Source organism: Anser cygnoides, chromosome 1 (assembly GCF_040182565.1).
Source record: "Anser cygnoides isolate HZ-2024a breed goose chromosome 1, Taihu_goose_T2T_genome, whole genome shotgun sequence".
Classification (NCBI taxonomy): domain Eukaryota; kingdom Metazoa; phylum Chordata; class Aves; order Anseriformes; family Anatidae; genus Anser; species Anser cygnoides.
Window position 1 is genome coordinate 102,596,477 of NC_089873.1, and position 21,397 is coordinate 102,617,873.

Below are 21,397 nucleotides of genomic sequence, written 5' to 3' on the forward strand. Positions count from 1 at the left end.
CGTCTTTCCCATTGCAGCTCTCTTCTGGGTCCGTGGTGCTTTGTGTGTGTCTATTCCTGCAGGTGCCGGAGCACCCGGCTGTCCCACCAGTGAGCTGATCTTTCCAGGCAGGCCTGGTAAAGTGCTGGTTTTGAGCCTCTCTGTCTGTGGGAACTGGTAATTGACTTTGCTGCCTGTTACATGTGGAGCAGAGCAGCTCCCTCTTCACATGGGAAATTTTTAGCCCGTGTGCTGGGGCTTTGCTTACAGCCACGTGGTGGGAGATAGGAAAGCCAGACTAGAGCTAGGAGCTTTTTAGGTAGTGCAAAGGGCAATGAAAATGGAAGTGCATCACGAGGAGGAGCTTAACTGAGGCGGTACATCATTGGGCATCTGCAGGCAATGCACTGTTATACAGCAGGCATGCGGAAGGGGGACTCGGTTAATGCATGTCTGAGAGATCCTCTCCCACCTCATGCTTTCCATTCTGCAGTACTTCTTGTGGTCCTGGCGCGTTCCTCCCCTCGCGCTCGCGCTGTTGGAGCGCGTTGCCCTGCCAGCAGTGAATGAAAAGCAGGGGGTGAGGGTGGTCCGAGCCTGAGCAGGTAAGGGACAGAGGAGGAGAACATCCGAGGAGCTCTGCCATGCTGCAGGTCCCCCGTAGCTGCTGCAGCTGCGGCTCTGGGGATGGATGCGGCGGTCCCCGTGCTGCGGCCGGTCCCGGAGCGCCCCCCGGTGCCCGGCTTCTGTCCGGGACAGCCCGCCCGGCGGTGACGGGAGCAGCAGGCAGAAGAGCACGTTTCAAAGGAAGAAAAAAAAAATCTTGAAATCTCTGCGGCTTCTGCAAACAAAGCGCTTCTGAGAGGCTGTTGGGGCATGGCCTCAGTTTGGCCCTGCCACAATTAGAGCGGTGGTGACTTGCAGGGACATGGACTGTGCCCGAAGGCTGCCAGCAGCCGGCGTGCAGGGGCACTCGCAGGACGAGCCTCAGGCTGCGGCTCCGCTGTCAGCTCTGCTGCTGCCCAACCCTGCCTGAAGAGCAGCTCGGCAAGAGCCCAGGAAAGTGACCTACATAGACGAAACAGATGGGAGCTGAGCATCGCTCTCGCTGTTTTCAGGAGAATACAGACGCACAGAAACATTTAATGAGGAATAAAGTCATGGACAATAATCTCTGCATCAGCAGCAATCTCGGTTTTCTTCTTTTTGCATGCTTTCTGGCAGAAAGGGCCACAACTCTGTCGAGTGGAAATACCGCCAGATCCTCACTGAGAATTGTAGTAGCTGGATTTTAAACATGATGCTGCTGTGGAAAGTGTACTGTGCCAGATGTGACAGCCCAAAGGAGGCAGCCACAGCTCCGTGCCCTCAGCTCCAGCCGGGGGCCAGGCTGAGCTTTCATTCCCAGCAGGCACAAGCACAAACACACCTGTACATCACGTATGTGGATGGCCACACCAGTGACTCAGACAGACAGAGCACTTGCATGAACCCAGACAGTGCTGGCAGCCTTGTCCCATGCCCCTCTGGCTGAACAGGACAGACGTCCGCTAGCAAACTACAAATAGCCAGGGTACTATTCTGTCTCCCCCTCCTGCTATCGTCTCTCTGTGCTCCTTTCTTGGTATGCAGAGGAGCTTTTACCACTTAACCTAACAGTTGCCTCCTTACCGATCAGTATAGTTTGGGATTTTTTTTTTTTTTGTATACCCTGAATAAAAATTCTGTTTTAAATATTTCAGTTTCCTTGTATTTCTGTATATTCTGTATAATTTGTCTTAAAATTTGTCTTATTCTGTATAATTTGTCTATAATTTGTCTTGTCTAAAAAAGGTCTTTGGTCATCTGGAAACAAGACAACTGAACTATATGTTGCTATTGTAAGACTCGCATAAAACGTGTGCATACAGACACACATTACTTCTTCCAGTCCATTCTTCCACATAAAGGAGAGAGGAATGGGAAGAAAAGCAGGTCATTGCTTTTCTTCCTGCGCTGACTCTAAGAATTCTCTGAAGGGCTCCCTAAAGCTCCTAGAAAACAAAAGCAACGGCTAGAAAGCTTTCAGTATGGTGGGTCGTTTTTGCAGGAGATATAATGGTTTAAAAACGAAAAAACACCACATAATGTGTGGGTTAATGACCAGGGAGTGAATGCAGGTGAGGGAAAGAGATGGGCACTGGGGAGTCAAGCAGCTACAGGAAGGGATGAGGCAGGGGACACTGGTGGTGGCTTGCTCATGGTCCTGAGCACGGGAGGAGCGCTCTGCAGCAGGAACGGCAGCTGATGCACGAGCTGCAGGAGCCTGAGACGCTCGTGCCTGACAGTCATGCGTTGGCCACACGAGCAGCACACGCTGAGCAGCAGAGCCAGCGTGGCACCGACCCTGCAGGGACTTTACCCAGAGCCTGCGAGGGGACAAAGTGCAGGAAGGGAGTAGGGCCTTGGCCTTTGGTATTCGCTGCAAAACACGGGCAGCCGTCAGCTGCGGGCAGAGCTCCTGGCTCTGGGGGTGCAGCGCTCGCTCCCCAGCCCCACAGCCTTGCAGGTGCTCACCCAGGGGGTGAGCGTCACACACCGCAACTCTGAGGCTGGCCCTGTTTGGAGCAGGGGGCTGGACGAGTGGCCTCTGGTGGTCCCTGCCCACCGAAATTATCCTTCGATTCCCTGAATGCGCTCCTATGAGCTGTGCATGTCGCCGAGCTAGGAAGGGCCGGGAGCGCTGGGGAGTATAGAGGGGGATCGCGAAGTGATTCCGGAGAAGCCTGAGGCGTGCCCTGTGCTTTCCAAATGGGATTCACTACTGAAAACGACAGGGCGCTGCGGTTAGGTGCGGCGAGCCACGGGAATCAGGTGGGAGGGCTGTTAGCAGACGGGTGGCGAGGGAAGGAGCCATCGGTAGCTCGCTTCGCCCAGCGGGGCACAGCAGCGCTCTGCGTGCAGCTGCGGGAAGCGGGGCGCGGATTCCAGGGTGCGCTCGCCAGGACCCTGGGTGGAAAATACGGGAAAACCGGGGAAAATACGGGAAAATCGGGGCCGAGGCCCGGCGCTGCCGGTCAGCACGGTTGCTATGGCGGAGGCGCCGGGCCCGCCCCCGGCTCCCATGGCAGCGCAGCGGCCGCCGCTCGGCGCAGGGGGTCCCGGTGCGGCCTCGCCTCCTCCGGGTGGGAAGCGGGGGCCGTGAGGATGGAGGAGGAGGAGCTGAGCGAGGAGGAGCACCTCCGTCAGGAGGAGGAGGAGGAGGCGCTGTCGGAGCAGGAGGAGGAAGAGCAGGTGAGGGAGGCCCCGCGCTGGAGCCGGTGGGGGCAGCCGGCCTCGCCTCGCCTCCGCTGGCCGCCATTTACCGGTGTTTGCGCTGTGCTCTGTCCCCCAGGCGCTGGTCCCGTGCCCCCTGACCGAGGAGATGCTGAAGGAGGGCCTCTCCCTCCTCTGCAAAACTGGCAACGGCCTGGCGCACGCCTACGTCAAGTTTGAAGCCAAGTATAAGTGAGTGCACGACGCGCCGCGGGAGGAGAAGTCCTCCTCCCCGCGCCGCCGTGCAGCCACAGGCCATCAGTGACTGGCCTCGAGCAGCGGGAGCGTTTCCAGGGCATGTTCACCACGCTGCCCTGCTTCCAGCCTGCGCTTGTTCCACATTCAGCCCCGAGCCTCCACCACAGCCAGACACACTGGTGTCTGTGTCCCCACAGAGTGAGAGGAGCCCATCCGTTGCTCTACACTGTGGTCTCTATGGGCTCCAGAGCAGGGCACCCTCTCCGTAGACACTTTAAGAAATATCCACTCCAGATAACTGCTAAACTTTAAAATACGCACTTGTAAGTACAGTGCCATGATGGCTTTGGGGCAGTTTGGAGCCTCAGCCCCATCCAAATAATCCTAGAGCTAACAGACCTCAGTAAGCCCAGCCCTATAGGTGACTAGACTGGCTTTTTCCCACTAGGAAAGTCCTTCCTCGCAGTCCTTGGTGTTGCCACTGCTGTTTTAACAGACCCATCCCCCAGGCTTATCCTCTTTTCTGCTCTGGTTCTTCCCTCTCCTGACAGCTACAGTTCAATGGGAAGAAGTACTCCCTGTGCCAGGAGCACAGGTCCACTCCTTGGCATTCAGCCTTGTTTACAGCATATCTGGCCTGTCCCTATTGCCTGCCTTTTTCCTCCTTCAAGCAAGGCTTCCTAGGACAGCAGGGAAGTGGGAGAGGAGGAAGCCTTCCTTCCCAGTGTGGTGAGGAGCTGGCAGCAGGGGGGGAATATGAGAGGTGTTTTATTCACATCCTCTCTCCCACAGGGACTTGACAGACATCAGCCTCCTTGAATGCTTCATTCACCTGCGGTATGTGGATTTGTCAGAGAACAAGCTGCAAGATTTGTCTCCACTGAGCAGCCTAACCCACCTGCTTTGGCTGAAGGTGGATGGGAATCTGCTTACCAGTGCCCGCATGCAGGAACTGCCTTACCTCCAGATCATCAGCTTTGCTCACAACCACATCAAGGATATGGAGGGCATTACTCACCCCTGCTTAGCCAACCTCAGCCTTAAAGGTGATACAGACCACCTCTCTTTAGTCTTGTGCACATAGGAAGCTCACTTTGAGTGGGATTAACTCTCGCATTGTTTTTTCCTCCTCTGGCACTCAGGAAATAAAATCCGGACAGCGCTGGGCCTGAGTCAGGCGCTGTTCAGCCTGCATAACCTGGAGCTGCGAGGAAACAAGCTAGAGAGCACAGCAGGGTTCAATCTTCCCAAGCTCAAGAACCTCTATCTGGTAAGGGATCAGGTAGCTTGGGAAATGGGAGTGAGATGCCGCAAAGCCTGGCAAATTCAGGCAGTGGGAGGAGGGGAGACACTGTCCCCTTCAAAGCAGCATAATTTACATGCTAGCCCATTCAGTTCAGTCTTCACAGCCTGAGAGGAACAGAGTTCAGAGAGCTACAGAAACAAATGTCTCTCCTTTTGGGTAGATCCTTCTATTATGTCTGCTCAAACAGTGTGAAAGAAGTAGCAACTGACCAGTAATTGCTCTGCAGAGAGCAGGGAAGTTAGCAACGTTCAGTGCATTGCGTTCTTCCTTCTCAGCCACCTAAGGGACAGCAGTATTCTCCTCCTGGCAGTGTTAGGCAAGGTCACACTCCGCTTGTTGCAGGACCTCAGAGGTCAGTGGTGTGCTCCGGGTGGCACAGGGGGAGGTGATGCTTCTTTCTCCTCTCTGATGGGGCTAATCAAATATGAGTTTAACAACAGCACAGTGAGATGATTCACATATATCTTCAGCTGCCAGAAAAGAAACCGATTAAACATCACAGTGAAACTAAGATAGAAGAAGCAATTTCCTTATATCATAAACAATTGCCTCAGGGAACATTTAATCCTAGAGACACAAGTGAAGCAAGTATGTTAGCTTACTCCCATATATCACACAGTACTACAAGTTGCAAAGTCTGGATTGGTATCCTGAGTCATTACCTCTGAAAAAGCAATTAAAGATGATTAAGGTTTTCAAAAGCTACAGGGTTTTGTTTCTTCAGTACTCCCTGACAGAAAGCACTGAGGAGATTGCTTGCTGAGATTGCCTTCTATTTTCTGGTGAAAAACTAGATCTCAGGACTACAGGTGCTGGAAGAAGGGATGAAGTGGATAAGTCACTAGATACAATATACAATTTCTAAGTAAAACCAGTCACTTTAGTGGGTGATTGGAGGGAAGGAAAAGCAGCATCTATATTTAAAGAAAGTTCCTGACATGGCTGAGGAATTCCTGAGCTACACATCTGAAGCAGGCAAACTGCAAGACATGATTATTAAAACTAGAAAAAACGACTAATGTCTCAGGAGTCTTGTGGGCCTGAATTTGTCTCCCATGTCCACCTGCTTACTAAACTGTTTTGGAGAGGGATCTTTTCCAGTAGTGCTTTGCTTCCTGTGTAAAGGTTTTGGTATTACTAGAGCCACAGGTAGATGAAGCTGATGCCGCAAGGACAGGGTTCAAGGCATCCATCCGTTAGGAATTCAAAGGTCAATTTAAAGGAACTAAATCAAATCTGGTTAATGTATGACACAGTTACCAAAGAAATTTAGCATTCACAAAGTTCTACCCACTGGCTGAAAAACAGGAGCTGATTGTGTACCATGTGGCGCTTCAAACCGCATCAGCTTCAAGATCACTGCTGTCAGTAGGGCTGTGTTACTTCCTCTTCATTGTCCAGCAGCGGTGACAAAGACTGGCTACAGCAAGGTCGGGGTACACAAGCAGTGGAGAGGGAGTCATGGGGAACATATTATAATAGCTTTCCGTATGAAATGGAGCCATCACATCTATGTGAGGAACTGGTATATTAGGTGAGGTGATGACGTGATCGTTTAATTAAAGGTGTCATTTGTAATGTTCTTTGATTTAAGAAACAAAAGGGGAAAAATCCGTTCTGCGTTGTCCTGTTAGGGCTTGCAGGGCCAAAGCCTTTAAAACTGTTCACACTGATGTAATGGAGAAAGCCAGAGTGATAGCAGGTTGCTATTCATTTCACAGACCAGTGGTCTGTGAGCTCCCCACGCTAATTCCCACACACACTCCTGATTTCCTCTGAAGTGGAATTTACAAATCCATCCTGGCTTTTTTAATTTGTTCACACTACCTTCACTAAATTTCAGTCTTTCCTTCTTTTCTCATCAAATTATCCTCTTTACTTGGCCCAGCAGGTCCAGAGTCTCCCTTGTCCAATTTCCACTGAAGTCCTCCTTTTCCACAAAATGTCGTTTCACAAAGTGACCCTGTCCCGAACTGTTCTCCTACCCCACCAGTTCAGACTGTGCCCCTTTTATTAAACTTGGGCTTGCACTATATCACTGCCTGGGTATGGAAAAGGAACAGAGCACAGTGACACTGTTGTGGTTTAGCCCAGCAGGCAGATAAGCACCACACAGCTGTCCACTCGCTCCCCCTCTCAGTGGGACTGGGGGAGAAAATTGTGAGAAAAAGATAAAAACTTGTGGGCTGAGATAAAGAGGAAAGGAAAGGAAAGGAAAGGAAAGGAAAGGAAAGGAAAGGAAAGGAAAGGAAAGGAAAGGAAAGGAAAGGAAAGGAGGAAAGGAAAGGAAAGGAAAGGAAAGGAAAGGAAAGGAAAAAGGAAAGGAAAGGAAAGGAAAGGAAAGGAAAGGAAAGGAAAGGAAAGGAAAGGAAAGGAAAGGAAAGGAAAGGAAAGGAAAGGAAAGGAAAGGAAAGGAAAGGAAAGAAAGGAAAGGAAAGGAAAGGAAAAAGGAAAGGGAAAGGAAAGGAAAGGAAAGGAAAGGAAAGGAAAGGAAAGGAAAGGAAAGGAAAGGAAAGGAAAGGAAAGGAAAGGAAAGGAAAGGAAAGGAAAGGAAAGGAAAGGAAAGGAAAGGAAAGGAAAGGAAAGGAAAGGAAAGGGGAAACAAGTGATGCAATTGCTCACCGCCCCCTGACCAATGCCCAGCCAGACCCCAAGAAACAGTGTGTTCCCCCCTCATCTCCCCCCAGTTTTATTGTTGAGCTTGACATCACGTGGTATGGAATATCCCCGTGGCCAGTTTGGGTCAACTATCCTGGCTGTGTCCCTGCTTCTTGTGCACCCCCAGCTCCTCATTAGCAGGGCAGTATGAGAAGTTAAAAAGTCCTTGACTCCGCAAGCACTGCTCAGCAACAACCAAAACATCAGTGTGTTATCAATATTATTTTCCTCCTAAATCCTAAACGTGGCACCATTCCAGCCAATATGGAGAAAAATAACTCTCCCAACACAGGTGATAGCTCTCTCCGTCTCCTGTTCGTGTATCTGCATCCTTAGAGACTACAGCCCTAAGCCACAATTGCAAGTGAAGTCTGCTCAGCTCTGGGCTGGAGTATGTGGCGGGGATGATGTAATTGCCAAGGATTTCCCAAATTTGGCTGCACAACACCATGAGCATCCTGATCCAGCTTTGATGCTAGCACTGCTGTTGGCCCGGGGTTGGGCAGGAGGCCTCTAGTGGTCTTTTCCAGCCAAAAATGTGCTGTGAAACTATTGCTGAAATTAAGAACTTTGTGCTTCCCTATCTCATAAAACAGATCACAGTGAAGTGAATGAAATCAATGATGGGGAATTTTAAACTGATAAGGCAAATTCTTCCTGCCATAAAATTGTCAGATTTGTTGCAAGAAGCTGTTCTTTTGGACAGCTAATAAATTTTATACTAAGAAACACTTAAATCAACCAACAACCCCTAGATCCCTGCAGCCTCTGCCAGGATCATGCAGCCTGCTTCTCGTTCTAGAGGATTAGAAGGGGAGACTTCTTGGCAGAAGATTTCTCCCGTAAGAGAAGCAGCTGACATTGGAAGATCCCTGGACTACATGGACTGTGTGACTGAGAGGGGCTGGTGATTCATGCCTTAACTATATTTGTGCTATGCTCAGGTCCTTGCTTTCCACACAGTTGCTCAGGGGCTCAGATTAGGCACTGCCATGGATGTTGTGCTGGCAGTAGAGTAGGTGACTCAGTAGTACATGCCCTGGTAAATCTGAATCATGGCACGTCTCTACCAGCATAAATAGAGGCTGTCTTGGAGAAAAAAGTCTCATCTGGCACGTTTTTTGTCTCAGTCACCAGGTGATGGTACGGGAAACTCTTTTTCAGCAAACTTGGTCCCTGAACCTGAATACTTAGACCTCATTCAAGCAAGGCCCTGAGCAACCTCACATAGCCTTGGAGTTAGCCTGGTTCTAAGCAAGGTATTAGATAGAGACCTCCAGAGGTCCCTTCCCATCTAACTTTCTGTGAGTCTAACAGGCATCAAAGATCCTAAACAGAGGTGCAAGCCTAGAGCTGCAATCACATTCTCAAGGTATTTCATCCTCTATCTCTAAAATTTCCAGTGCAGTTTTTGTAGCCTTCTTTCCTCCTTTGTTATGTATGTATGACGCCCAGCTTCAGAGAAGGCTGCTTAGGAGTGGTAGGGAGTCTGAAGGGTAGAAAGAGCTCGACAGACCAGAAATAACTGCTGTTCCCTCTCCTGTGTGCTCTTCTTTTTCCTGCTGTCTTCCTGTCTCCCTGCTGAGGCCCAGAACGCCATCAGGAGCCTTGAGGGCCTTGAGGCGCTGGAGCAGCTGACAACTCTGCACCTGCGTGACAACCAGCTTGAAACCCTGGATGGATTCTGTAGCAGCATGAAGTGCCTGCGGTACCTCAATCTACGGTGGGTCCTCCTTGCTTCGTGTCGGGACTAGAGACCCTTTCATCAGGCTGTACTCCCATTTAGGTCGCTAGGATTTTCTGTTTTCTCTGGAAGTTGAATGGGTTGAACTTTACAGCCTTTAACTAGCTCAGCTATCTAGCGCTGTAACAGCCAGGGCTTCTTCAAGCTTCTCAGAAAAGCTCTACCTCTCCAGTCACTCCCAGATCCCACATCATACTTTTCCTTCGCGTACTGGCCCTGACCACAAGTGCCCTTTACTTCCAGGCATTTGCTATAAAGGGAAATGGCAACATCAGACAATTCAACGGGCTGTTCGAGCACAGAGAAATCCAGAGGAGATGTTGGTTTTGTCCCCCACTTTGGGGAGCTCCAGACAGATCTAGATCTTAGATCACAGGTCAATGGTCTGTCATGCTGCTAAGTTTTGCTTTGTCTTGTCAGCTTACTGCTCTGAGGGGTCCTTTTGACTTACTTACGTGTATCTCTACTGCACACTGTGCTCCCTTTTCTAAAGGAACAATGGGATCAGCACCTTCCAGGAAGTGGCAAAACTGCAGGTACTCCCCATGCTGCAGGCGCTGGTGCTGTTGGACAATCCATGCTCTGATGAACCCAATTACCGGCTGGAGGTCCTGGTCCTGCTGCCACGCCTGGAACGCCTCGACAAGGAATCGTTCGAGCAAGATGAGCGTGCAGAGGCAAATGAAATCCGTCAGAAAAGGCAGGAAGAGGAAAAGGTAAGAACAGCACAGGGCAGGGGGTGGGGAGTAAGAAGTATGTAAAGACAGAGGATCAGGCATGCTGATAAGCCCCTCCTCCTCTAGATTATGTGATGAAAGGGCTGAGGGAGGTCAGTCCCAAGGGCAGAGGAGCCTGCAATAGATTGGGCTTCACAACCTGCTTGCCATTCCTGGCCCCAATAGCACAAGTGAGAGGTGAAAGGGGAAAAGAAGCCAGGCGTTTAACATCTTCTTTCCTTTTTCAGGAAACGGAGGGGTCTCTCCAGGGTGATATGACTGAGTGACCCCGGGTTTTAATACCTGTTTCCTGTGAAGATTTGGAGATGCCTTCCCCCGTGTGTGGCTGGCAAAGCAAGAGCTGCAGGCGTCAGAGCTACCTTCACCTCATTTTGCCCCTGGCGGAGGGAGGAGGGTTACCCACCCTGCTCCTGGGTGCTGCCCTAAGTTACTGCAGTGTTTCTGCAGTCACTGCACGCATATATGCGAAGCAGGCCCAAGAGGGAAAAGGGGAAAAGGGAGAGTTACAAGTTGTGTGGTTTGATTTATGGCTCCAAAAATCCTACAAGATTTTCTGATTTGAATAAAAACAATTAATGAGACTGGAGTGTCTGGAATTGTTTATCCTGCCCACCCACTCCTATCCCCCGGCTCTCTCACCCTCATCTGCCTCTGTCTGTGCCCTGTCTGTCTCTCTCTCTCTCTGCCTCCATCCCCTACGTGCTGTTTGCAAAGCTTTGCTAAACCCTGACTCATCGCAGCTCCGGGTCACATGCTGCCGTCCCGGCCCTATCAGGGGCGGCTCCATCCCGCTGCCGCCGCCGCCGCCGCCGGCTTAGAGGACACATCCTCTCCCCTTGAGGTCCTGCATCCCTCCGCAGCTCCAGCCTCTCTCCTCTCCGCCAGCACTTTCTCCATTTCTCGCTCGCCCCCGCCCTAGGAAGGTAAGTGTCCCCCCGTGGCCAGCGCCCCCCTCACTGCACGCGTGCCCGTGCCCCGCACCCTGTGCCCTCCAAACCCCGCACGTACCCGGGTCCCTGCAGAGAAGGACCGCGGGCGAGCGGCGTTAGCCACCGAACCCCCCTCGCTTCCTCCCCCTGCTCCTCCCACCGATTTCTCCTCACCCCCACCCTGCTCACTTTTCTCTCCTATTTTAATTTCAGGTGCTCCCTCCTTCCCTACCCCCCCGGCAAGGATCATTTCAGACGTGAATCTGGGAGATTTCGAGGTGGGGGGGGGGGGGGGGGGCAACCAGCAAACATAGGTGGTGCTCCCAAGGGCACTGCAGGGAGATGCTGTGGGATGGAGCCTTACCCGGGGGGAAGGGGTTGGGAGTGGGGAGAGGCAGAGCTCAGTTTGGGTACCGCTGGGGAAAGGACCCAGCCTTAGAGCAGACCGTCCCCCAGTCTCCCGAGGTGTTGACACAAACACGAGAGCGCAGCCTGGTCCCTGGGAGAAGGAGGGAGGAGGGGAAACGTTTTCCTATCATCGCAACCCCACGCCACGCAGGGGGAGGGGGGCAGCAGGGAGAGGAGGTGACAGTCGAGCAGGAGAGAGCTGCATCAGCCACGACACTGCAGCAGTGCGGGCTTCCTGGGAGCAGTGCCCAGCCCGGGGGAATCGCAGCAGCACCGGGTCCTCAGCTCGCAGGACTGGTGGTGGTGGTGGTGGTGGCTCCGGGGAGAGGTATGTGCAGTTCTGGCCTGCTCGGCAGGGAAGGGGGCTTGCTGCGGCATGGACTTTATTCAGGCAGCGCCCTGGTGACTGGCACTGCCACGAAGCAGCGCCCACGGGAAGGCGATGCAGCAGGGGCAATGCCAGGGTGCCCTGCCCAGCCCCTGCTCAAGGGAGGCTGCCCTGCCTCCAGCTTGGCTGCCCTCTCCTCTTCACTGTGTCAACGGGTTCCCGGCTATGGCTCTGTCCCAATCCCTTATCCCAGCTTATCCGCCTCTGACCTCCTTTCAGGACAGTGCAGCTGACGCCAGGGATTTTAGGGTGGTTCTTTGCACTGTTCGACAGAGGGCAAACAGCAGGGGGGACAAGGGGAAGCAGCAGAAGTGGAGAAAAGGATATGGGGGGGGGGGGGGGGGAAGAAGAGATCCAGGTAGTGATGGAGTGGGGCTAGCAAGGTTGTCATCTGGCTTCCTTGGAGCTGCCCCAAAATAGGGCAGGTGGATGCAGGCAGAGGGATGTGACAGGGGCGACATGATCACATAAACAGGAGCACTGCATCTGACACAGGTCTTGTCGTCAGGCCCCCGCTGTGCCAAGAGTCACTTTAACAGGGTGCTGGTCCTCCCTCCCCTGCGGAGGCTGCTGGGGCACAGCCAGGGCACTGCTGTGAAGGAAGCTCACAGCTGCGCAGGCACGGCTCCGGAGGAAGTTCCTGCGGTGTGTGCCAGATGGCGTGAGGAGCGCTGCCAGCACGGCTGAGGGGGATCCCAGCCCAGATGGACACCGTGAAGGGCCCCCGCATAGGCTTCGGAGAGTCCTGGTTTCCCCCACCGAAACTCCCCAGCACTGCAAGCTTTTGATGAAACTTCAAAGAGTGCGATTTCCTCACATCCCCGTGATTTCCATGCACCAGAGGCAATGGGATCAGGAGCTGACCCTGGCTTTCCCAGCCTGTTTCTTAGCCCCTCTCCCTGCCATGATGCCCTTTTGCAGCAGCCCCAACACACATACATGGGCCAAGCTCCTGTGCTGGCCGTACCCCATGTACACAGACCAAGGCACGATTCCGGCTGAGAAAAAAACACCTGCTGCCCCATGCTTGCCCCCCCAGGCCTGGCCCCTGCAGTGAGTTCACATGGTTCCAGCTCCACTCAGTTTTAAATGAATCATCTGGGGGAGCCAGGGGGAGAAAACCTGGCGATGGCAGGGGGTGGCAGTGACAGACATTTGGCAGGATCCTGCTCGTTCCTGGCGGGGCTGCTCCCCGACGTTGCACAGCCCTGCAGCTAGCTGGGGGAAGTGGGGAGACATGCAAGGCCAGTCTGGGGGAATTGGAAGGTGGGATGGGGTGGACAGAGCTATTCTGGAGACCCTAGGGAGAAAATTCCAGCAAAAGCAGCTCTCCCAAATGGCCATCCTCAACCACAAGCCTGTTTTCCTCCTCAGGTTTCAACGGCCGCATCCAAAATGTCAGATTTCCTCACCCTCACCCCACCCCCACCCCCATCAGACGGAGACACCTCCTGCATCCTTTCGGGCATGGTGGGGCCGTGAGCTGTGGGCAGCCCCAGCACCTGGGCCAGCCATGTTTCCCTCCCTCCGCCCTCAGAGCTGTTCCTCCTTTGTGTCAGGCACTGCATCCTCACGCAAAATGGCTGCCCAGGCCACCGGGCCTCGGTGCGGCCGGCCCGGTCCCTCACAGGGGCTGCCGCGGTGCCCTGCGGGTTGGCGCCTTCCTGGGGCAGCTCCCCTTGCTGCGGCCTGCGGAGGGGTGAGGAGAGGCAGAGGCACAGCACGGGCTCCCCTGGGCCCACTAGGGATGCTCCTCACCCCCCGTGGGGAAAAGTGAGGTGCTGGGAGCCCCGGCACCAGGCTGGGGCTGTGCCAGCTCAGCCCTCTCTCTCCGCTGCCCGGGCTTCTGTGGCATTTTGTGCCTGCTGCCCTGACTCCCGTGGCATTTTGTGCCTGCTGCCCTGACTCCCACCATAAGCCCTGGGAAGGGGGGGCACACACCTGCTGCACAGGGCAAGAGTGGGGAGCTCCCTGCTTGTTGTCTGAGGTAAAGGGGTGGGATGGACTGAAACAGAGCATCAGCTCCCGGACAAAATATGGGTAGGTTCCCAAATTCTAGGCTTTGGATCGCAGTTTTCACATCTCCCCTCTAGTCTAAATTTGCTTGGAGTTTGAGTTCCAGCCCCTAAGATAGCTCTTCCCTGAGCATCCTTCTTGCTGCCCAGACGTTAGAAGGGTGAGCACCAGGTCCTGAGTACAGTCTGAGGCCTCTCAGAGCAGCTCAGAGCTGAGCATTATCTTCTCTTCTGCTCACAGATTCACCATGGCGGTTGAGAGGATCCACGCCCGAGAAATCCTGGATTCCCGTGGGAACCCCACTGTTGAGGTGGACTTGTACACACACAAAGGTAAGCGGGTGAGGACGAGAGGTGCAGGAAAGTCCTGCCCGTGCCAGAGGGGCTGGGTCTGCACAGCAGCCTCGGCCGAGAGCATGTAGGATCAGTGAGCTCCCAGCAGACGGCATCCCAGGGAAAGAGAAAAATCTTCTGGTTCCTACTTGTGATTCTGTGAGACATATGCAGCTGAGTGCCGTGCAGATGGCTTGGCCCAGGTGTCTGATAGTAGCAGGGGTGGTTATTTTCATTAACGTAGACATATATATATATTTATGTTCTATCCACGCAATGCCCTCCTGCAGCTGTGCTTTTGCTCCTGGGACACGTTACGAGTTTGGCAGTACATCCATGGCCATGCTCATGAAGTTGTGGGAAGGTTTGTCCCTGACATCTCTGTGCAGGCATATATGTGTCTCAAATGGAAGAGCTGCAACTGCATTGGGCCAAAAGCTAGGTGGGATGAGAGGCGTGAGGAGTGTGAGTGGCATCCAACTAGTCTCTTCTTTCTTCACCAAGGTAAAAATCCAGCCCCAGTCTGGCAGCTGTGTGTCAGTCTGCCTCTGGAAGTGTGCAGGTAGGGGTACCAGGACGAGGGCTGAAAAGTCAGAGTTCTGCACGTAATCTGTAGTTCTGGGAACAGCGCAGACCTCTTAGTGGCTGAGATCCAGGTTTACCAGTCTGGAAACACTGTGTGGATTTCTTTCTCTTACTCTGGTGTTCCACCTCTGACAAGACCAGCCGTATGCAGCCAGTGGGGCTGTTGGCATACATGGTTGCTGTGTCTTTTCGCCAGAAGCAGAACGCATGAGAGCTTTCTCTCCTTCTCGTCCTCTGCTCTACTCACACATACGTTTTGCTCTCCCTCAGGCATGTTTCGAGCAGCGGTCCCCAGCGGTGCATCCACTGGTATCTACGAAGCACTGGAGCTACGAGATAACGACAAGTCCCGTTTCCTTGGAAAAGGTGGGGAGGTGCCTGCTCTGCACCCTCTATCTGGGGCTGCCTGCTCAGGGGGCTCCACCGGAGGGTACTGCTCATCCACTAATGCAATGTGCCCTCCGTGGGACCTTGGAGGCACAGGCTTAGTGTCACGTGAAAGATCAGGCCTCGATCTTCCCCTCACTGTCTCCCTCTCTCAGACTATCTACTGGTCCTCTCCCTCCCTCTCTCCATTCTCTTCTTTGCCTCACCCTCTCTCTCTCTCTTTCTTTCTCTGTCTATTCCTTTCTTTAGGGGTCCTGCAGGCCGTGGATCATATCAACAGCACTGTCGCCCCAGCTCTCGTGGGCTCTGTAAGGATTTCTCTTTGTTCTCCCTTGTTGAACGCTTACTCTGTTCCGTCTCTTTCCACCTGATCTCTGTTTCTGCCTCTCTTCATCTCACTGGGTTGACAGACACAGTGATGCTCTGTGAACCCGGGCACACCCCCCTGCCCTTCATGCTTGTATGTGTCCGCAGGGATCTTTTCTCTGAGTAGAAAGGATTTAACCCTACCCGGTCCACTGCAGCATCTGTACGGCCTAACTAATGCCCTTGGTGCTCCACGTAGAGCTCTCTCCCTCTTTCAGATGTGCTCCTCCTCAAGCACTTAATACCATCCACACGTCTGCAACCTCACACCCTTTTGTCCCACCTTCTTCTCCTGCAGCATTCACGGTGTGGTGAGCGATGACCATACCTCTGCGAGATCTGGCAGCACCCCCTGCACAGCCTGCGGCCTTGCAGAGCGGTGGGTGGTGTCACATCTGTAAGCCCTTCACGGCCAAAGACCTGGAGCCTGCTCTGAAGAGAGCTGAGCTAATGCCACACATCGCGCCCCATGCAGCCTGTGAGGGGTCTGGCTGAGAGCCCAGCTCCCCTCAGCCCTGAGAAATGCGTGGCCTGGTGGAGGGCTCCCCGTGTTGGCCCTCACCCTGCTCTCCACCTCCTTCCCAGGCACGGCTCCGTCCAGTTTACATTCGCTTGCTTGGGGTTGAGCATGTACTGTTTTGCCAAGCTTCTGTGTAGCCATAGCACCACAAAGCTCCCTGGAAGATGCCAAAAGGCTGGGTAAATCCTCAAGTGAGTCCTGTGTGCTGAGTTCTGTGTGGCCTCGCCTGGGCTGCTGCTGATCCTTTATCCAACGCAGGTGTATCTACACCGCACTGCGGTAGCATCATCCTGATTACCTAATCTGACTACATGCCAAGGCACTGATATCCAGAGCTTTGTGTGTATATATTCCCCCACAAGCCAAAAAAAAGGTCCATGTATCCCCAGCTGCTGCATTGACATCTCCTTCCTCACAGAGGAGAGACAACTACTCTTCTCAACCTCCCCTTCTCAGGAGCTCTTTCTTTCTTGCAGGGCCTCTCTGTTGTAGATCAAGAGAAGATTGACAATCTGATGCTTGAGATGGATGGCACAGAGAACAAATGTAATTTTTTATTTATTTTGGTCTGGGAATTAAAGAGCACAGGTGGGCGGAGGGAGGATTGGAGTGGGCGAGACCAAGGCTGGTCTGGCAAGGGCACCTGTGGGGCAGGAGGGAGGCACTAGAGAAGCTTAACTCCTAATTTTTGCCCACAGCCAAGTTTGGTGCCAACGCTATCCTGGGAGTTTCGCTGGCTGTGTGCAAGGCAGGAGCTGCAGAGAAGGATGTCCCCCTGTATCGGCATATTGCTGACCTGGCTGGCAACTCTGATCTCATCCTTCCTGTGCCAGTAAGAGTCTGTCCTTGACATCCACATTCAGAAACTTCTAAAGAAACTTCAAAGAGTGTGTTGGGAGGTAGAGAAGGAAGGGATACAGGACTGAAACATCAGCCGAATGCATTGTCAGGAAAGCAAGCTAAAGCCTGAGATTTGTCAGGGAAGGACTCAAGAACAAAAGGCCTGTTCCTGGAGTGGTGCATAAGGTTCTGCCCTCCCCATCACCACAAGGGTAGAGGGGAACTGGAAAAGACTCAGGAAAGGATAAGAGAGAGATAAAAGATGTGGACCAGCTTTTGTAAAGGGAAGGACTATGTAAACTACGAGGCTTCAATATGGAAGAGAGGGGCTGAGAAGGACACAGACATTGTGGTGGAGGTTGATTGAGGATCAACTGCTCCCTCTTAGCACAAGAACCAGAGAGGCATCATGTGAACCCTCTGGGGCACAGTTCAAGACAAGGGTAGCTGCTCTGTGAAGCTCCTTCACAAAGGGTATTGTAGATGCTAAAATTTTCTTGGGGCCAAGGAGAAAGGTCTTGGAAGAGAGCCTGATGTAGCATTGCTGAATGCACAGATAAACATATACAGCTTGGGAGAACTCCAAGAGGGAAACTGGTGGGAAAGTCCTCTCCAGTCATTTGCTTCAAGCCACTGTTAGAAGGAGGATCCTGGGCTGTATGTGGGTTTGGTCTGATGCTCTGCAGCTGATGTTATGTTATTCTGTGGGATATGGTATGCTATGAATGGCCATATTTACCCATTGTCCAGGCGGCACCAAGATAGGTTCCTTCAGCTCTGATTCTCTTCTGGACTCTTCCAGGCTTTCAATGTGATCAATGGAGGCTCCCATGCAGGCAACAAATTGGCCATGCAGGAGTTCATGATCCTGCCTGTGGGAGCTGAAAGTTTCCGTGATGCCATGCGCATTGGGGCTGAAGTCTATCACAACCTCAAGAGTGTCATCAAGGAGAAATACGGCAAGGATGCTACCAATGTGGGTGACGAGGGAGGCTTTGCCCCCAACATCCTGGAAAACAGTGAAGGTGAGAGCCACACATAGATGGGGTATCCCTGCCTGCAATGCTGTGACCAAGGCCCTTCTACACCCAGCTCACAGCATTCCCCAAACATTGGTTCAATATGATGCCTTGAGGACATCGACCTCCTCCTGTGTTAGGGGATGGCTTCTAAGCTCCTCCTCCTTGGGGTGACCTTGATCTGTTCACAGCCTCTCCATACAAATCTTTCGTACATGTGCAGACCTTTACAAGGCCTCTCCATGACTTGTCACTGAGCTGTGGTATTGTATTTTAACTCTTGCTCATCCCTTTGGATGCAGCATCCACAGCCCAGTGGCATGTTTCTGCTGTGCTCTGGGCTCCTTTCTCCCTCTCCCATCACACCATCAGACTCTCAGTGGCTCCTGCTCTCAGGATCTTCCTAGGGGAGGTTCCTACTGGAAGTCAGAGCTCTCTGCGTGAGCTGACCCTCCTGAATGCAACTCTCCTCCTTCCAGCTCTGGAGCTCCTCAAGGAAGCTATCGACAAGGCTGGCTACACAGACAAAATTGTCATCGGTATGGATGTGGCAGCCTCTGAGTTCCACCGGGATGGCAAATATGACCTGGACTTCAAGTCCCCAGATGACCCAAGCCGCTACATTTCTGCAGATGAGCTTGGTGACCTTTACCAAAGCTTTGTACGTGATTATCCAGGTGAGCTGCTCTGCTTGGCAGTAGGGAATCAGCACTGGTGTTGCATACATAACGGGTGCATCCCTTCCATGTTTTGGGGATGGGAAGAAAGGTAAGCTTTGACTCTTGTCTCTTCTGTTGCCCTTCAGTGGTCTCCATTGAGGATCCCTTTGACCAAGATGACTGGGAGGCCTGGTCCAAGTTCACAGCCAATGTTGGGATTCAGATAGTGGGAGACGACCTGACGGTGACAAACCCCAAGCGCATTGAGCGAGCTGTTGAAGAGAAGGCCTGCAACTGCCTCCTGCTCAAAGTCAACCAGATTGGATCTGTCACGGAGGCCATCCAAGCGTGAGTCCACCCTGCTGCCCCTGCTGTTCTGTGAAAGGGTTGGGGAAGAACCGCAGCAGGGTGTCATGCTATTCGTTGGACGAATAGACCTGTGTCTCTACCAGAGAGGATGCTGAGGGTGGGAGGAGAGGGTGCCTGGATCTCCCCCTACTCAGGTGGTGGGTATAGGAGGGGGAGCTACTGATTGCATTTCTTGCTCCTTGCAGCTGCAAGTTGGCCCAGGAGAATGGCTGGGGTGTGATGGTGAGTCACCGGTCTGGGGAGACCGAAGACACTTTCATTGCTGATCTGGTTGTAGGACTGTGCACTGGGCAGGTAGGTGAAACCCAGGCTATGCACAGGCTTGGAGGAAAATGAAGAGGTGTGAAGACAGCATCCCCTGCTCCCCCCATGGGGAAACTGGTGCAAGTTGTAAGTGTGGCTTACAGTGTTTTGTTTTGGGAAATGCTTTACAGATAAAGACGGGTGCTCCCTGCAGGTCTGAACGCCTGGCTAAATACAACCAGCTCATGAGGTAAGGGGCTCCAGGGACAAAAACACAAACAAGAGAATGGGGAATAACTAAATGGTGTGGGAGAAGCTGAAAGCCCAAGGGCAGGATGGGCTTAGGGGGGAAATGTTAAGAAGACAAAGTACAGAGGTGAAAGTAGGAACCTGGGGAGATCTCTGGAGCAGACTCCTTCCTTCCTTCCCTCCTCCTTGGCATGGTGGTGTGCTCCCCCCCTCCCCAGCAGCTGGTGGGAACAGAGCTCCTCTGTCCCATTTCAGCTTCCTGGCTGATGCACTCTACCCCTCAAACACTGGTGCCTCTGATGCTCCCTCACAGCAAGGGCCTGATGTTTGCTGTCTCTCTCTCCTGCAGGATTGAGGAAGAGCTCGGCGATGAAGCACGTTTTGCTGGACACAATTTTCGCAACCCAAGTGTTCTTTGAACATTGTCCCCAGGGCACAGCCACCCTGCTGCTCTTTCCCACATCACAGACTCTGAATCCTCCTTCCCTCCACTGCTTCCTTTTTTGCTCTTTCTTCCCCCTCTGTCACCTGGTTTCCTCTCACCTCAGAGCCGCATGAGTTCAGGTATCCCTGGCTAGATGTACCCAGGTGAAGGATGAAAGAGAGGTCTGCACCTTGTCCCTTGCTTTGGGGTCATAAGCATTTCTGGATCTAGGCATTTTGTGTCTTTTATTTTTGTGCAGGGCCATGTCTGAGTCACTCTGTTCACATATTAGACTATGGGAGCGTGCTGCCCAGTGCGTTTACGTTGTACACCGAAGTATGTGCCGTGAACATATGTGCGTCGGCTGGTGTGTTTGGACAAGTGTCGCACCTGTAGCTGTGTTTGGACGAGTGTCACCAGTGGCTCGCTCTCATTGTGCATGTGTGTAGGTGTATGTGTACTGGCCTACAGCATCATCGTGCCCCAGGTGTGTTTGTGCTGAGCCGTGGTGGGACCCAAGCATCTCTTCCTTCCACTCTGAGTGCTGTGCTGTGTTGAGCTGTGCTTGCCAGCAGCTTGGTGTTGAAGTGCACCACTGTCCGTCACTGGCTGTCTGTGTGTGTGCTGTCAGCCTCCGGGCTCTGTGAGGTCTTGTGGGTCAGCGCATAGTGCTGTGGGGCGATATATTAAAACACAGTCATAAAAATTAACATGCTCTCATTTGCTCCTCTTGACCTTCTCTGTTTCCATCCCTCTTGCACTCCTTCACCCTCTCCTCCACCTCTGTCTGCTTTACCTTCCGGACAGCCCATGCTCAGCAGAGCAACAAACTACAGAACCCTAAACTCAATTAAAATGTATTTCACACCTGAGATGCCTGGCTTGGCCTGATGTTTCTCTACGTCAGTATCTGGGGAATGGGAACATTTTGCCATCAGAGCAGAAGAGGATCGTGCGGAAAGGTAACTAAAAGCAAGCAGAAGGGATTGACAAGAGAAAGGCAAGGCCCAGGTACCCCTCCCCTGCTCCTTTCACAGCCGTCCCATAGCCAAACTTGTCTGTTGTGCACCCAGCTGGGGAATATCAAGGGAAGGGCAGGTGGGAGGGTGCAAATCCCCCACCAAACCACACTGCACGAAGAACTGCTGTGCAGGGGTTTTAATTGTGTTGTGCACTGACGCGTCAGATCCCAGGGCAGGCCAGCTGCCCACTTGACATCTACTGATGGTAAACTGCAACTACAGGGTTTTGGAAGAGAAAAAGCAGCCAGCAGCCCCTCTGTGTGCTTGGGCACACTCAGCTCCTGCAAACCTCCTGCTCAGCTTCGTTACAGGAGGTTCCTCGCCTAACCACACTGCGTGCCATGTCTCTCACGGTGAGCAGGGTACAGACAGGTTGTTCAACATGCCCCAAGGCTGTGTCCCAACCTGGACTTCAGAATTTGAAGCCAACACTTACAAATCAACGTTGGCATTTCACTGCTGATTCTTTCCTAAATAACGCAGGAAAAAGGAGTATGTTCGACGAGGGAAGACAAAGGCTGTGGCACAGCAGAAAAGAGGATGGGAAGGAGAATGGAGTCGAAAGAGGGTTGGATCCAGCAGGGTCGCCAGTAACATGTAACAAACCCTGCCAGCAATTAACAGCTCGTGCCCCAGTAATTAATAACTGTGTCCCAGCTGCAGGCCACCTCTCTCTCACCCACGCTCTCCATGAAGCCTCCCCCTCGGGCTCTGGGGAGCAGCAG

At 52.9% G+C, this 21,397-nt stretch overlaps 3 protein-coding genes across 6 annotated transcripts in view; 2 read left to right on the forward strand and 1 right to left on the reverse strand.

The window, feature by feature from the left end:
* PHB2 (prohibitin 2) overlaps window positions 1-21,397 on the reverse strand; it is a 167,319-nt gene that overhangs the window by 89,342 nt on the left and 56,580 nt on the right. The gene's annotated exons all lie outside the window — the stretch shown is intronic.
* On the forward strand, window positions 2,429-10,280 carry LRRC23 (leucine rich repeat containing 23). 3 transcript variants are annotated; one of them, XM_048051576.2, is made up of 7 exons: window positions 2,429-3,252; window positions 3,353-3,465; window positions 4,264-4,517; window positions 4,614-4,741; window positions 9,022-9,158; window positions 9,734-9,895; window positions 10,144-10,280. In XM_048051576.2, exons 1-7 carry the CDS (start codon window positions 2,770-2,772, stop codon window positions 10,172-10,174), a joined length of 1,308 nt encoding a protein of 435 aa, XP_047907533.2. In that variant the 5' UTR covers window positions 2,429-2,769; the 3' UTR covers window positions 10,175-10,280. The 3 variants fall into 3 exon arrangements, with proteins under 3 accessions (XP_047907533.2, XP_047907532.2, XP_047907531.2); XM_048051575.2 differs by having other exon boundaries at window positions 2,439-3,252; window positions 9,028-9,158; window positions 9,673-9,895; XM_048051574.2 differs by having other exon boundaries at window positions 2,455-3,252; window positions 9,673-9,895.
* ENO2 (enolase 2) lies at window positions 10,690-20,522 on the forward strand. 2 transcript variants are annotated; one of them, XM_048051572.2, is made up of 12 exons: window positions 10,690-10,839; window positions 13,898-13,989; window positions 14,845-14,940; window positions 15,211-15,269; window positions 16,324-16,393; window positions 16,546-16,679; window positions 17,490-17,712; window positions 18,186-18,383; window positions 18,512-18,713; window positions 18,920-19,028; window positions 19,169-19,227; window positions 19,576-20,522. In XM_048051572.2, exons 2-12 carry the CDS (start codon window positions 13,905-13,907, stop codon window positions 19,643-19,645), a joined length of 1,305 nt encoding a protein of 434 aa, XP_047907529.1. In that variant the 5' UTR covers window positions 10,690-10,839; window positions 13,898-13,904; the 3' UTR covers window positions 19,646-20,522. The 2 variants fall into 2 exon arrangements, with proteins under 2 accessions (XP_047907529.1, XP_047907528.2); XM_048051571.2 differs by lacking the exons at window positions 10,690-10,839; window positions 13,898-13,989; window positions 15,211-15,269 and having other exon boundaries at window positions 14,854-14,940.